At 38.7% G+C, this 16,591-nt stretch overlaps 1 protein-coding gene across 6 annotated transcripts in view; it reads right to left on the bottom strand.

Moving 5' to 3' along the window:
• The window catches only part of MARCHF10 (membrane associated ring-CH-type finger 10), a 126,894-nt gene that overhangs the window by 32,681 nt on the left and 77,622 nt on the right, over window positions 1-16,591 (bottom strand). For all 6 annotated transcript variants that reach the window (XM_039348184.1, XM_039348185.1, XM_039348183.1 and 3 more), the window contains 3 exons: window positions 12,556-12,705; window positions 9,253-10,624; window positions 1,823-1,989 (listed from right to left, as the gene is read on the bottom strand). In XM_039348184.1, the coding sequence (XP_039204118.1) occupies window positions 1,823-1,989; window positions 9,253-10,624; window positions 12,556-12,705 (1,689 nt within the window). The remainder of the gene's footprint in view (window positions 1-1,822; window positions 1,990-9,252; window positions 10,625-12,555; window positions 12,706-16,591) is intronic.

Genomic DNA, 16,591 nt, shown 5'->3' with positions numbered 1-16,591 from the left:
ACTAGACCAGTGATGGCGAATCTTTTAGAGATCGAGTGCCTAAACTGCAACCCAAAACCCACTTATGCATCATCGGGTGCCGGGTGGGTGTGGCCCATTGGGTGGGTGTGGCCCATTGGGTGGGCATGGCTACAGTATTAACAGCAGACTGGGTGGGACTAAAAAGTTCAATCAATCAATTCCAACTTTGCAAGATCTTTTTTTTCCCCGCGAGAAGTTGAAATTGACTGATTGAACCTTTTCTTTTTGTACATGGCGGTGGAGGCCTAAAGCAAAAAGGTTTTATAAAACCCAGCTGAAGGCCTAGGACTGGGCAATGGTGCATGTGCCCACAGAGAGGGCTCTGAGTGCCGCCTCTGGCACCCATGTCATAGGTTCGCCACCACTGGACTAGACATTCACTTGTCTGAAATGGTATAGGTTCTCCTGCTTGAGCAGGGAGCTGGACTAGAAGACCTCCATGGTCCCTTCCAGCTCTACTGCCCCTACAAGTAGTAAGCATAGCTGCTTTTCTTTCCTACTTAAGGACAATATTTTTGGCAAACATTTACAACAAAGCTGGGAAATTGGAGGAATGGATGCAGTTGTTTATTTTTGCTATGGAGAAAATTATATAAAGGAAGAGAACAATCACATATGATAAGAATATTGCAAAGTGCTGGGAAATTGGGTGGAAGCTTGCCCATAAACAAAAGGTAGATTACGGATACCAAAAACTGCAGATATTAAAAAATGGATTACTGTGAGTTTCATTCATTTATTTATCAAGCATGATAATGTGAAATCATACACTATAAGGTCCATTAATTAATGTTGTAAATTGATGTAGGAAATTACAGTGCAGTCTAAAATTCAGAGAATTTTCCTTTCATATAAATACAGTAGATATGAATAAGACACATTAAACTAAGTGATGGAAAGCATGTGCATCGAAAATGATTAGTTGAGGTGCTTTAAGCAGGCTTATTTAAGCATGCACATTGAACTTAACCTGCAGTCTAAGTTTGGACTAACCAATCAATAAAAATAAAGTAAAAATCATACGCAGTTAATCCATACCTAGTTAAGATTAGCTATGGATTATTATAATGATATATTGTTACAATATATTGAAAATGCTTATGTAGAATTCTTTTATATCTATCTAAGTCCAATACAAACCCATGTTCTTGCTTCATTTATATATACATATACATACATACATACATACATACATATATGTAGGTCTTTGGTTAGAAGCACGAAGCCGAAAACACCAGCCTGAAGATGACGAATGAGACTTTGTCGAAACGAATGAGACTTCGCCAAGACACTTCCAATTTTACACGGGAGGAAACCCAAATAACCAAAGACCTACAAACACCTGCGAAAACCTCAGAAAACACACACACACACACACACACACACACATGTCTGTGTATGTGTGTGTGTGTGTATATATATATATATATATATATGTGTGTGTGTGTGTGTGTGTGTGTGTGTCTCTCTCTCTCTCTCTCTCTCTGTGTGTGTGTGTGTGTGTGTATATATATATATATGTATGTATGTATGTATATCACATGTATATAATTTCCATCATATATATAGGTTTTGTATGTGTGTGTGTGTATGTGTGTGTGTATGTAGGTAATTAACACAAAATAAAAACACAATAATTAAAAAAAGATTGTTCCATTATTACAGATACAGGAAGATGATTAGCAACATTATCTGATTTTCTTTCTCTTGATGCCAGTGTGGTTGAGCTATTCAATAACACAATGAAACCTCCAAAATGTTTATGCTAATATTTGTTTATTATTTGAACCTGTAACCATACCTGATTTTATTTTAGCCTTTAACCATGACTTTAGACATTCCTGATGGACAAATCGAAGACTTCCTCCACATCCGCAAGGTTCTAGCAGAGGATTGGTTACAGATCCTCCTGCAATTTGGCATATCCGACATTGATCTCCCTCCTCTTCAGGGTCTTCTGCCAGGAGACTGGGAATACAAGGAATTTTTCAATGTTGCAAAATTTGAATCCAAAGAGCTGGAAGAATGGCATCTAAAAGTCCATGCCTACAATAGGTTTAAGAATTATCAAAATTATGGAGCAGTGGGAAGAAACATTTTTTTTTACTTTTGAATTCTCTCTCTTACATGTTGAATATACTCAATTTAATTGCAATACAAAATTACAAAAGGAATAATGTCTCTCTTTTTTTCAGGCTTCAGTCAAATTAGCAGACAACTTTGTTTCCCAAAAACTGGAGAACTAAAGGGTCAAATATACCAAACTTAATTCTTACTAAACCAAATGTACAGGTATAGAATAGGGGGTATCTGGCTCAACAGCAGTAACTGTGAGACAGATCTAGGCGTCTTTGTGGACAACGACTTAAATATGAGCCAGCAATTTGCAGCTGCCAAAACAGCCAATTGCAGTCCTAGGATGCATAAGAGAGGGATAATATAAAGGTCACATGAAGTACTAGTACCGCTTTATATTGCACTGATAAGAATACTGGAATACTGGTTACCACAATACAAAAAAGATGTTAAGATGCTAGAAAGAATGCAGAGAAGAGCAACAAAGATGATTAGGGAATTGGAGACTAAAACATATGATGAACAGTTGCAGGAACTGGTATTCTAGACCAGGGGTCAGCAACCTTAAATATTCAAAGAGCCACTTGGACCAGTTTCCCAGAGAAAAGAAAACAGTGGGAGGGAAACATTGGGAGGGAGGGAGAGAGGAAGAGAGAGAGAGAGAGAGAGAAGGGAAGCGCAACTGCCCTCCCCTCTCTCTCCAAATGGCAGAAGAGCCGCGGGTTGCCGACCCATGGTCTAGACTAATGAAGAGAAGGACTAGAGATGATATGATAGCAGTATTTCAATATTTGAGAGGCAGTTAAAGAGAAGGGGGGGTCAAATTATTCTCCAGAGCACCTGCATTCTCCAAATACAGACTCCCAAAAATGTAACATATGAAACTTATCAAGGAGAGATCCAACCTATACTTAAGGATCCAACCTATACTTTTCTCCTGTCAGTGAGAAAAATTAATCAATGGAACGGGTTGCCTCCAGAAGTTGTGGGTGCTCCATCACTAGAGGTTTTCAAGAAGCAATTGGATAGCCATTTGTCTGGAATAGTATAGAGTCTCCTACTTGAGCAGAGAATTGGATTAGAAGGTCCCTTCCAACTCTGTTATTTAGCATTCTGTAAGTTTTGTTAATTATATTTATAAATTAACTTACCAATAAAATATAATATTTGTAGGTCAGGATTGAAATAAGGGGTCCTTGGTGCCTTCTGATAGTGACACTGGCATTGGGGTTATCACTGATGATGTTACCTAGTTTGGTTAATAAAATATCTGCCAGAAAACAATCAAGCTCAGAGAGCACCAAGGATCTCTCAGAAAGTAACTTTATTTTTATTCTACTTATTTTTGGAAAGCAATAACATTGGAGCCCCTGAAGAATCTAAAGTCCTGCTAGAGAGCAGCAGAATTTTTTCTCCTTTATTTCTTCATCAGAGAAAGAATATTTCATGCCAAAGGCTGATAAAAATTTCTCCCCAACTATTTCAATTTGATACCTGAAAGAAGTTTCAACAGTTTTCAAATTATCCAATGTTGGGCAACATTCAGAGAAAGATATGAAGGTCTGGGCATCATACAGGTTAATAGACATATTGTGCTGTTAATGGGAATTCCTTCAGGCAAGTTGCATACTAAATTCTTTCCAGAAAAAGTAGAACTCTTTAGAAAGAGATCCATGAAGCACAGTCTACTCTTTAATAAATCAGGCTATCCTTTTTTAAAAATAAGATTTACATACCTAAATATATAAATTATTTTATAATGATTTTTTTCTTAATGAAATTAGGACAGAATAGAGCTCTGAAAATAAATGTTTCAGTTTTTGTTATTTGGAAAATATATGGAATTCTAATTTAGTTGTTTGTTTTTTAATTAATTCATAAGATTATCTCCTCCTTTTTTTAAATGTAAAATTTCTTTGGTTTCCTTCTAGTTCTGCTTTTTGCCTACAAAAGATTTTGTCTACAAAAGATATCAGTCATTTGGATTTACTAGACATGCTAATTACTAAACCCTTTGATTAAAGGTTGCATGTTCATAACAAATTAAGAAAGTGAAAGGTCCATGTGAGGGACAATTAACCTTCTACCTTACACACATGAAGGTAGAAGTGCATATTAGAGAGGCAAACTAAATTGCTTGAGGACCCTGTAAGGGTAGGAGACAGATAACTAAAAAACAAGTTGTAGTGTGAAGGGAAAGAATATATGGGTACAATAGCAGATACTATTCATTTTTAAAGTTTTTACTCTATATTTTTATTAGATTTATATTGCTGCTGTAAAGGTCATGTTATAATTTATATTGCTTTTTAAATCCTACTCATCATTTTCAGAAAGTATATAATTTTGTGGGCTTTTGAGTCCAGTGAGAACTGTACCTGTGCATGCCAATCAAGAATGCTTTGTTGCAACTTTCTCCAAATGCTTATTTAAGAGAGCACTTACTTAAGAGACCACTTTTCCTACAACAGCCCATCTACTTCAGATCATTATACCATTATACTATTAACAGCTAGATGTTTTCAAAAACTTTGTTAATACTATCAAAAGGTAATAGCTTTCATTATTGCTTCCTAGAAATTGGTATTCACTTCAATCTCTCAACCAACCAACCAACTAACCAAAAAACATCGCTTAGTCAGCTAAATTTCATATCTTGTCTCCATTGCAGCTTTGCAATTCTGTTTGAAGAAGAGCTTCTGGAATTCAAATTCTTGCACACTACTTTATAATCTGTCATTGATAAATTATTAACAGTTAAATACAGTATTCTCAAAAACAGCATGACTGCATGATCACTTTTGGTGTACAGACAAAAATCTGACAATCCTTTGTCAATGAAAAACAATTATTATGAACAACAAAGGGACTATAAATATAAAAGACTTTAAAATTAAATTATTATAATACAGAAGAAAAATGCTTGCAGAAATCCAAAATTGTTTATATTTTGTTATTTACATTCATCAGCCAGCTGGCTTAAAAACAAGTTCACTCTAATTTAGAATAATTAGTTGCTCACACAGATAGTATGTTGAGAATAGTTTTCAAAGAGCCTCTAATTTATGATTTGATTTTCCCAGTTTGTTTTTGAAAACAGGTGTTAGGATTTCTAATGAAATTCACTTGGTTCAGCTTAGTCTTACTTTTAAAAATGGAAAGGTGCTAGAGGCAGATGATCACTTTAATGACAAAGGCAAAGGCATCAATTCATACTGCATGAGAGAAGGCCATAGTAAATCACTTTTGTATATTTACTAAGAAAACCATATGGATAGAATATATAAAATGCCTGATGATATAATGCCATATGATGGGTCCCTCAGGCTGGATGGCACTCAACCTGCTACTTAGGAACAGCTGAGGATCTTTCAGAGAACTAATAGCGCTTATGATGTAGTTAGATTAAACCTTTGGGACATCAAGTTTCCATTCAGGAAAAGAAAATATGTACCTGCAAAGACAGAACTACAGCAGGAATATGGAATCTGAAAAGCACTAAAATGGGAAAGCTTAACATGGTGAAAGATGAAACGAGTACAAATTTATATCTTGGGCATTAGTGAATCGAGATGGATTGGGATTGGACTCTTTCATTTACGTTACACTGTTTATTACTCAGATCATGAAAAACAAAGAAGTGTTGCTTTTATAATTAGGAAAGATATAGCAAGAGCAGTACTTGACTACAATGCAATCAATGACAGAATAATATTGATTAGACATTGTGACCAACCCTTCAGTCATTCAAGTTTATGCTCCAACCATCAATGCAGAAAAAGAAGAGGTTGATTAGTTTTATGAAATTCAGCTTGAAATCAATAGACTATGCAAGCAAGTGGTGCCGCTTGTGACTGGAGACTGTAATGACAAAGTTGAAAACATGAAAGAGGAAAATGTAGTTGGATTGTATCACATAGCAAACCAAAATGAAGCAAGAGTCTGACTTATCAATTTTTGCTATAGCAACTATTTCTTCATAACTAACATTATCTTCAAACAATCAAAATAATACATCTATACATGGATAACACCTGATGAAGAAATATAAAGGAAATGAAGGAACTCAATTATAGTATCAAATATATGTGACCAGACGCTGACTGTGGAAGAGATCGTGAACTGCTCACATGAAATTTCAAGTTAAGCTAACAAAGAAGAAAGCCAGTCATTTTCCACAATATTATCTTGAGCATTTACCCACCATTTTCAAGGAGACCATCAGAAACTGCTTTGAAGTCCCAAATCTCATTGACAAAGAACCAAAATAATTACAGAATTAATTTAAAGAAGTTGTTAAGGATGAATGTAAAAAGGACTGCCAAAAATGAAAAAAAAGAAAGCAAATTGGATGTCAGAACAAACTATAGAAATTGCCAAGAAGAGAAGAAAAGCCAAGGTCAAAAAAGACAAAAATCTTTCACACAGCTGTTAGAAGAGATAAGAAGTAATATTATAACATGTGTAAAGACATTGATATGGAAAAACAAGGATAATCTTCCAAAAGATCTCTGAACTCAGAAGGAGGTTCAACTTTGAATTAGTATGCTAAAGAATGTCATTGGACAAATGGTAACCAATTCAAAGGAAATAAAACTAAGATGGAAGGAATATATTGAAACACTGTACATCAGTGTCAACATCCAAGATACCTGAGAAGATATTCCTTACTTGCAAGAAAATCTCTAATACTAGAAGATGAAGTTACATCAGCATTCCAAGCTTTATCAAGTTGAAAGCTCCAGGAATTATGAGAATACCCTCCCAAAATATGGTAAGCCACAGAAAAAGAATCATAATAGATCCGAGAACAACACAGTGGCCAACAAATTGGAAGAGGTGCTACACCCCAGTTCCAAAAGAAAGGAAAGTTAAGAGAGTGTATCAACTATTCTTTAAAATCCTTAATTTTCCATGCTTACAAAATAATGCTTAGGATCATCCAATGCAAATTAGAATATATATGGAAAAGAGATGCCAAATGTTCAAGCTGGCTTTAGAAAAAAATTGAAGAACAAGAGATATTATTGCTGATGCATGCTGAATAATTGAGAAAGCCAAAGAATACCAAAAAGAAATTATTAAACACTTCAATGATTATACAAATGCCTTTGATTCTGTTGATCAGGTCAAACTGTGAAAGGTACTCACAAAAATTGCCAACCCAGAACAACTCATTACCCTAATGAGAAATTTATATATAGGCCAGGAAGCCATATTATGGTGCAAAAAAAACTAGCTCCAGTTTGGGAAAGAAGTGTCACTGGGCTATTTTCTATCCTTTTATTTATTCAACCTATATGCCAAATGTATATTAAAACAAACTGGATTGGAAGAAAGAGTATGGTTTTAAATTAGAAGAATCAATAACTTGCACTATGTTGATGACACTACCTTGGTAGCTGAAAATGCAAAAGATCTGGATGGTCTAATAATAAACATTAAAGAATAAAATGAAAAAAATGGAACAAAAATTAAATATTAAGATCCAAATTGAAGATAGATAGAATGATCAGTCTTAACTTAAATGAAGATATTGAAATGGTGGCTAGTTTCTGCCATTTAGGATCAATCAACAGATGTTAAGCTAAGCCCAAAGACAAAACAGTGAGATCCAATTGAGCAATTCTTTATTTGCTTACACCTAACAAACAGAATCTTGCCAAACTAAAGCTATAGTCTTCTACTAGTAGATCGGACTGGGCATTTTACAGATAATGAGCCACATCTGGCCCATAGGCTGTCCTTGTCTGGCCCACAGCATTGGTGGGGTGTGTGTGACATCATTGCTGGTGGGAGGCATGGTGGTGGCAGGGATGTGGGGGTGCCAGCAGCCCTCCACAACAGTTTCTCATGTGGCCCCTTGGGAAAATTAATTGCTTATCCCTGTAATAGATATATCCTGGGAGATTCTAGAGTGTGGTTATCTTGAACCTTTTCCTCCTTCCTCTACTCGATTCAAGACTGCGCAGTCTCTTGCCTTGGCCCCCTATCTAGAATATGCTGCCTCCTCCCTCAGAATCCACAGTGCTACTGCCAACAGTTCCTCCCATCACCCACACTCCTTTAGCTGCATATTCCATCACAATAATCAAGAACAAGCAGTCAAAAAATTTGCCATACACTAGCCAATGGTAGACACTTAGAAATGTTATTAAAATACTCTGCTTTATCTAAATGTAGAAAGATCAGAATTGTGCAAACCATGGTATTCACCATGGCTCTGTACAGAAGTAAAAGTTGAACTTTGAAGAAGCAGGATACAAAGAGTATTGATGTCTTTGAACTGCAAATACCATGGACAGCCAAGGCAGCAACAAAATGAATCATCAAACGTATCAGTCCAGTTTTCATGAAGCACAAATGCTCAGATTCACATTATCCTATTTTGGGTATATTATGCAATGATATAACTCTCTGGAGAACACTCTAATGTGGAGAAAGTTAGAACAAAAAAGTACAACCAGAAGCAAGGTGGATTGATTCAGTTACAATGCTCTCATCACTATTGTATCTTGTTACAGTGGTGATAAGTGCTTTGTCCGAAGTTGTGAAAGATCAGAATAGAGATGGATCATGATGAAGAAAATTTACCCATGTTGAAAAGTTGAAAACAACTTGTTGACAAATCAGTGTTTTTGTAAATAAAAACATTCTATGGATTACACAATTATTTTAAAGTCTCTGTATGAATGTGATTCAGTGAAACCTAAAGGGGGTAAAAAGGGAGAGTATCCATTATTTCCAAAATGCTAGTAAATTGATGAATATGCTAGAATGATTATTCAAATAATGCACATTACACCATTTGAATCATTGCATCATTTGTGTAATAACACTCCTACCTAATGTTGTATATTACAAAAACAATATTTTGTTGTATGCAAATCTATTGCATCAAGGTCTAGAAAACCTAGAGTTTATTATATATGAATCTTTAGAAATGTTTCTCCAAATCTGATCACTTATGCAGAATATCCCATTTCTCCACATTAGAGCTTACAGTTTAAACTCTGGAACTGAACAATAATTGTAGCATAAATGGCTTAAAAATAGCTTTAGATCAAAGATAATAGATTCCTCTTGATACTTTAACTTAAAACCAAGCAAAATACATAAGTACCAATGTTCCCCCACCCACTATCTGTTACTTACCTCTCTTGCAACTTTTTTAGCTTTTCAGGGTCTGTTTCAGCTTTATTAATATCTTTGGTAGTTACTGAATCACACATAGTAGTATTGCTTATATAGTTGCTTTGATTTCGCAAATCAGATACTGTCAGGAAAATTGGAACTTGGTCAGGTAAAGGACCAGTCATGTGAAGATGTGCTGTGAAATTTGTCCGGAAAAGAGATGGTGGAGAAGAATCTGTAGATGATGAGGAACTGTGGGAATTCAGAAAGTTATCTTCATCATGAGAAGCAATGCTTGGAGATATGCTACTTAGACCATTGCTTATGGTGTCATCTAGCAGATTGCTATCATCAAAGTGGCTGGCTGTGGGTGATGAAGATTGGCAGCTTTCAGCACCTGAAAAGGAATCCCTGATTCTTATGGGAGATAGTTGTCTGCGAGCAGTTAGTCTTGGATTTCCATTCAGTTCTGTGATTTGCACAGAACTTGTAGCAACATCCACATTGCCTACCATGTCACTTCTATTCGCAGTTTGTACTAAGGTTCCCGGGATATTAAGTGTAGAATGCACAGAAGGCCTTTGCATTGTTGATCTAGCAGAAATAAAACCAGCATAACATCTTTGATTGCTCTCAAAACTCTGTCTTTCTCTGTCATAGACATTGCTCCCTTGCCAATCTTCAGGAGAATTTAAGTTACCAGGAGCCTCAATAGTTGCTGCAGTTTCTGGTCCGTTTTCAGCTTGTGGTCTTTTTGTATTAAAGTGCAAATGTTCACTTTCATTTTTATGAGCCTCTTCCAAAAGGTTTTCTTCAAGAGAATAGGATTTTTTTTGATCTCTTACTTTTCTTTGACCTAATGAATGTGAATCCACTATTACATCATGTTGTCGTAAAAATCTATGGGAAAGTTCAGCCCTATTTCCATCACTCCCAACTACAGTTTCACAATTATGTTGTTCCACTTGTATTAAAGATATCGCACTACCTCTACTTTGATCAAGAAGAGGTTTGTTCAGATCAACTGAAAGATCTTGTTCTAAGTTATCATTTTTAGTGTCATTTATTCCGACAGATGCTTCCACATTTGAGCATAGTGCTGTGTAAAAATCATCTTCTTTGGGCTTTATAAGAGTATTTCTAATGGGTGGAAGATTTGAATTACTTGATTCATTTGATATAAAAGAATTATTAGCAGTCTGAACAGAAGAATCCACTGAATTAGCCAAGGATTGCTGTACTACTGTAAGAATATTTCCTTTCTTAAGATCCTGGTCTAGGTTTTTATTACTTATGTTTAACTTGGAGGACAGGAATATGTTCTTTTTTTCTTGAGGTTTTTTCTTTGTCTTCTGAATAGGACCATTTCTTTGTGCTGTGACATTTTGTGGTTCTGTATTGAAGAAAAAATTGGCTTTTATAATTTATTTGTCTATAGCCATCTTCCTGAACACTTATTAAATATAATGATTCAATAATGATAGAAAAAGCATTTTATTTCTATATAATTATAATAATAATAACAACAACAACAATAATATAAATAAATACTAAATTTTAGATCCACAAATTATAGTAAAAATGTAATTGTTGTTTCATGTTTGAGATATTTTGCCAAATGCAGTGAGAAAATAAGCATATCTGCACTTATTTATTGGCTTAACTCTAAGCTGGTTTAAGAAAATGCAGCCAGATGCAAATGCATTTAACATTTATGATGTTAAAGTTTGAAGAGAGTTAAGGGTTAGTATGATTTTGGTCATTGTATAATTAGTAAACTTAAATAGATTAGGTTTAATATGTTTGTATAACCCTGTACTTGGCTCTGGGAAGTCAGGGGGGTGGGGGGTGGGGGGAGGATGGGTTGAAGTTTAAGTAGCTCAGATAAGTAGAAATAGTTTTATTGTATATAATATTGATGTTTTAATTTGGAGAGAGGAATTGCTCGGGCATTTCCCCTGGACCGCATCTGGAGCGAGAAGATAGAAGAAGGGGAGAAGTAAGTAGGAAGGTTGAGGAGAAGGAGGAGAGGGGAAGAGTAAGAGGAAGAAGAGGGAAAGAGGCAAGTTGGTTAGAGGGTGGATGCGGTTTGGGGGGAAATGGGTGAGCAATACCAAAAGTTGTGTCTATCAATTTGTTTTATTTTTATCTGAAGTATTTTTATGAATGTAATGTATTGTAAAATTGAAAATAAAATTTTTTTACAAGAAAAAGAAAATGCAGCCAGACTTTTGCTTTAGCAATAAGATATTGCAAGGTATTCAGGGCAAACATTGGATATATGCTGGGGCCTATCACTTTTCTGTTCCAGGAGTGGCCAATTGCTCTCCTTCTGTGAATGGATCTTTTGAAAATATATATTTACATACTGCGTTTCTTACTCTGTATCTTGCACACACATACACAAACAATGCACACACACACATATACACACGTGTGAATACATAAAAGTAAAATTGGATAAAACAGATACATTTATATGACAAATACATATACAGGAAGAACAAGCAGTTTTAAAATAAAAAATGTTTTTTTCCACCCAGTACTTTAACCCTTAGCAGATTTTACACTTCAAACATCACAGTAGATATTCTCTTTGTTTTACATACAGAATGTTGCCAGTTTAAAATCTAACATAAATGTTTCTTTTAAAAAAAACATTATTTTTTTTCTTCCTGAGCCCTAGAAAGATTTTTTTCCTAATCTATTTTTATGTCTGAAATAAACCATTTTATCGTTTTTTTCAGTCAAGTGAGATAGTCCATTTGAAAACTGGTAAGTTTTTTATATTAAGAAAACTTTTTATATTTAATTAAATTTAATTTATAGGAGAAATGATCATACTGTTAGATGAAGTATTTATATTTTTTCTAAATATGACAACAAAACACAATAACTATAAGTATAATTTTGCCAAATGGTCACTGACCAAAATAAATAACTTCTAGTACTACTACAGTTCTGCCTCAAATCACCAAAGCAACACAGTCTTAAAATAGATATTCTTGCTATATCAGTGCCAGAGGAAATGCCAGGGAAATGTGAAAAATCATAGACTATGATATATAATTCTATACTGCTACTTTTCTCTTTCTCTTTATAAGATATCCTTGCGTACTGGGACTTTAATACATGGAACTGCTTCATTTAGAAGTTTAAAGTAACTTTTAACTTTAACTTTTAATTTGGTCATGTTTTCTCCTTTAGCTACAATTAAGCTGACAATAGTCTATGTTTCTCTCTCTTCTAAAGTAAGCAAGAAATCTATCTAAAAAAAAATTCCATACATGTATAAAAAGCACAACTTGCAAAAGAATTTCTCACCAGATCCTCTAGTAATCTTTGCTACTCCTTGGAGCATTGGTGTTTTCCTTCCTTTTCCTTCTGCTTTTCTAATAGCTTCAGAGTCTGGATTTTCCAGCATATTTCTCTGGTTCATTTGTTGTCTTCTTGATAAAATTGACTTTGGGAAACCTATTAAGACATTGGTTTATTAAATCACTTGTTTTAGAAAGATTTAATATAGGGACAATCTTATATCAAAGTTTTATTAATTTAGAAATATATCATCCCTGCATTGGAACAATAAAAGTAGAAGCCTAAAGAGATTTCAATAATAAAGAATGCAAGATGCATTTGGAAAACACTGGGAAAGAAGAATATGCTTGATCCTCTTCCCCTGAGAAATATTTGGAGTTCATAGACAAAAACAGTACCAAGTCTTTAGATCATCTTGTTATTAATCAGCCTTTTATGACATTTAAATTTGCAAGAAGAATTTGGATTGTACAAACAGCTGAATCACAATATATTCAATTAAAAGATCTTTTATCAGGAATCCTGAATTATTAGTAATATTAGGTATATTCAATGGTGGGATTCAAATAATTTAACAACCGGTTCTCTGCCCTAATGATTTTAAGTATAAAAAACCAATATACTGAAAGTTAGTTTATTGTATTTAATACTTAAATAAGAACAATAAAAGAGGTACACATAACTAGATTTTGTTGCCGTGTTTTCCCCAAAATAAGACTGGGTCTTATTTTATTTATTTTTTGACCAAAAGACCCATTAGATCTTATTTTGGGGGGATATCTTACATTACAGCAGGTGGCAAGCATGCAGGGGCAGGGCATGGCCTGCTTCGACGGCAGCCCAAGGCCAAAGCGCCAGCAGAATGCCGGAGGATCAGGGAGGGTCCTGAAGCAAGTCGGTGTCCTGTCTGCAGTGCCCATGCCAGTTGCCCCTTCCCTGCCAGAGCCAGAATGGCACCGTGTTTATCATAAGTGCCAGTACTGGTAGATGCCAGCCTTCCCTCTGGCAGGTCTGGGCAGCTGCTACAAAGCGATGGGCTCATTTCAGCATCTGGCGCCTTAGGGTGTTTGCCCTTTCACTCCGCTTCCAAGCCAGACTGCTGGTGCATTCAGCCACCTGGCCCTCTTTGCAGCTCTGCCCATGCAGCCACCAAAGCAGCAGGTGGAGCACCCATAGCCAGAAAGTGTCTGCTTTATAGCTCCGTCGCATTTCTCTGCTGCCGCAGAGCTGGAGAGTTTGCCTCACCCACCATCGCCCAGATGCCCTCCCTTTCCCAAAGCTTTTCTTTGCTAACCTTCTTTTGAGCTCTGACATGTTCCTCCGCTGCCGTGGACAGTCCCACAAACAAAACAAGTTTGACAAAGTGGATCTTGGGCTGCAATATGTGCTGCAATGGAGAGACGGAAAGTGGAGCAACCGGTATGAGGGAAGGAGGAGCAGGGAGAAGAAAGAGGAAAAGTGGCTGAGTAAGAAGTGTGGCCATCCCAGCAGGCCAGGCACTGAAGCGCCAACGAAAACAGCAGAGTTGTGTGCGCCTGCTACATGCTCGCCCAATGTCAGCCATGGTCTCCATGCCTCGGATCAGCTACAGCACACTGTGGAGAGCATGGCTAACGCAGGGCAAGTATGTGGCAGGCAGGCACATGGACTCCGCTGTTTTCGGTGGCACTTCTCACTCAGCCACTTTTCCTCTTTCTTCTCCCCACTCCTCCTTCCCTTACGCTGGCTTGTCTACTTTCCACCTCTCCATTGCAGCACACATTGCAGCCTGGGATCCACTTTGGCAGTGGCAGGATTTGGGAGATGGTGAATCTCCCGTCCACTGACCAATTGCCATGCCGCCTCTTGGGAGGGCACCGAAAAAAGCGGAGTCCATGTACGCATCAGCCTTGCATCCACTATGGTCTCCACAGTATGCTGCAGCTGATCCTAGGCAGCCAACCAGGCACTGAAGTGCTACCGAAAACAGCTGAGTCTGTGTGCATGCCTGTTACACATTCATCCATCAGCCGTGCTCTCCATGTCTCAGATCAGCTGCAGCACCATGGAGAGCATGGTGGATGCGGGGTGAGCATGAGGCAGGCGCGCACATGGACTCTGCTTTTTTCGATGCCCTCCCGAGAGGGTTTAAGTATGAGCTTAAATGGACTCCAGAAGATGGTAGAGGACAGGAAGCCTGGAGGAACGTTGTCCATGGGGTCGCGATGGGTCAGACACAACTTCGCAATTAACAACTTTTTTTTTTTTTTAGTCCCACAAACTTTTGTTTCTGGGAGTGCACATGGCGGCAGAGGAAGTGACAGGGGGCTGGAAAGAAGGTTAGAAAATAAATGGTTTGGGAAGCAAGGGCATCTGGGCGGTGGTGGATAGGGCAAGATCTCCAACTCCGTGGTGGCAGAGAAATGCTTTCCAGCTCCGGCGCTTTAACTGCCGCTTCGGTGGCTCTTTGGGCAGAGCTGTGAAGAGGCCTTGGAAGTGGAGTGAAAGGAAAGAGGATGGATGGGCAGGTCAGGGGGGATTTGCTGAAGCCATCCGGAGAAGACGAAAAGCAGCCCCTGCCTCACCTGCTGCAGTTCAGAGAAGTCACCTCTGAGCTGGCCAGATGGCTGGCCAACAGCTGAGGAAGCACTGCAGTGAGTTGTGCATGGGAAAAGAAGAGCATGTGAGGCTGGGATGGGAGGGTAAGGAAACCAGCCGTGCTAGGATGTATCCGGCCACATGGGACTTTGGCGAGTTAGCGGGTAGCTGGTTGAAGAGAGGGATGGTTGCAGTTCTGCCTGCTTTATTACATGACAGGCTATTAGTAGGCAGCCCGCTCCATTTCATTAAAAAAATTAAAAAATAGTTTTTTTTAACAAAATGGAGCAGGCTGCCTGTTAATAGCATGCCCCGTAATAAAGCAGGCAGAACCCCAACCATCCCTTTCTTCAGCCACCCACCCACTGTTCCATAGGAAGAAGGCAGGTATCAAATGGCGACTTATTATTTTTTCTCCAACTGCCTGTGTCCGGTGTTAGAACTGATAGCTTTCAGGGAGACCGTGTGGTCGAGGAAGGTACCACTTATAATCAAAAACATAAGAGGCGCTGCTCTGCATCATGGCAAACCAGCCATAGAGCCCCATCGATGTGGGTGGAGACAGTCCCGGGACAGCCGGAAGGGAGCCCTCGCCCGGCCCGGGCCCTGTCTTGTCAGCAAGTCTGATGAGGGCAGTCTGAGCCTTTTACCCCGTCAGCCATGCAGAGAAGCAGGAGGTGGTGGCGACGATCCTTGCATCGCCTGGCCTGATTGGCAGCAGCTCTGGAAGCAAAGCTGTCCCGCCAATCCTTGAGCTGGTGGGGTCCCAGCAGATGCTGTGCTGCGGAAGAAAAACGGCATGCTGCCAGCTGGGCTTGGTGATGCAGGGATCGCCGCCACCTCCTCCTCCTGCTTCTCTGCGTGGCCAGCAGATGGTGCGCTGCAATGACTGGGCATTGCATGGGGCTTGGAAGTAGGCGGCAGCAGTGGCAATCCCTGCATCACCAGGCCCGGCCAGCAGCATGCTGTCTCCCTTCTGCAGTGCAGCATCTGCCAGAATGGTGATGGCGAGGGGCCATGGGATGATGTGGAGCGGAAGCAGTGAGGGGGTGGGTGCGCGCCAGAGCCCGCCTTCCCCTGTCCCCACCAGTGCAAGGACAGATGGCACAGCTTCACTTTTGGAGCTGCTGCTGGCCAGACCTGGTGATGCAGGGATCACTGCCACCTCCTGCTTCCCTGTGTGGCTGGCTGGTTGAGAGAGTAGCAGCAGCCACCCCATCAGAACTGCTGAGTGAACAGGGCCCAGGTCAGACGAGGGCCCACTTTCGGCTGTCCTGGGACTGTTTCCACCCATGCCGATGGGGCTGCGCTGAGTAAGGGAGACAGCGGCTGCTCAGATTCCTCCCCTGCTGGCAGCTCCCCCTAAGCCCTCTGCCCAGTGCCCCTTTTATGCAATCCTACCTGACTGCAGTGTGGATGGCAGGTTCAGCCAGTGGGGGCATGGCTTTCCCTGACTCAGGCATCC

Source organism: Crotalus tigris, unplaced genomic scaffold (assembly GCF_016545835.1).
Source record: "Crotalus tigris isolate CLP2741 ecotype Arizona unplaced genomic scaffold, ASM1654583v1 scf7180000018124.1459596, whole genome shotgun sequence".
Taxonomy (NCBI): Eukaryota; Metazoa; Chordata; class Lepidosauria; order Squamata; family Viperidae; genus Crotalus; species Crotalus tigris.
Note: the sequence above shows the minus strand (reverse complement) of the source record. Positions and strands in the feature narration are given on the sequence as shown.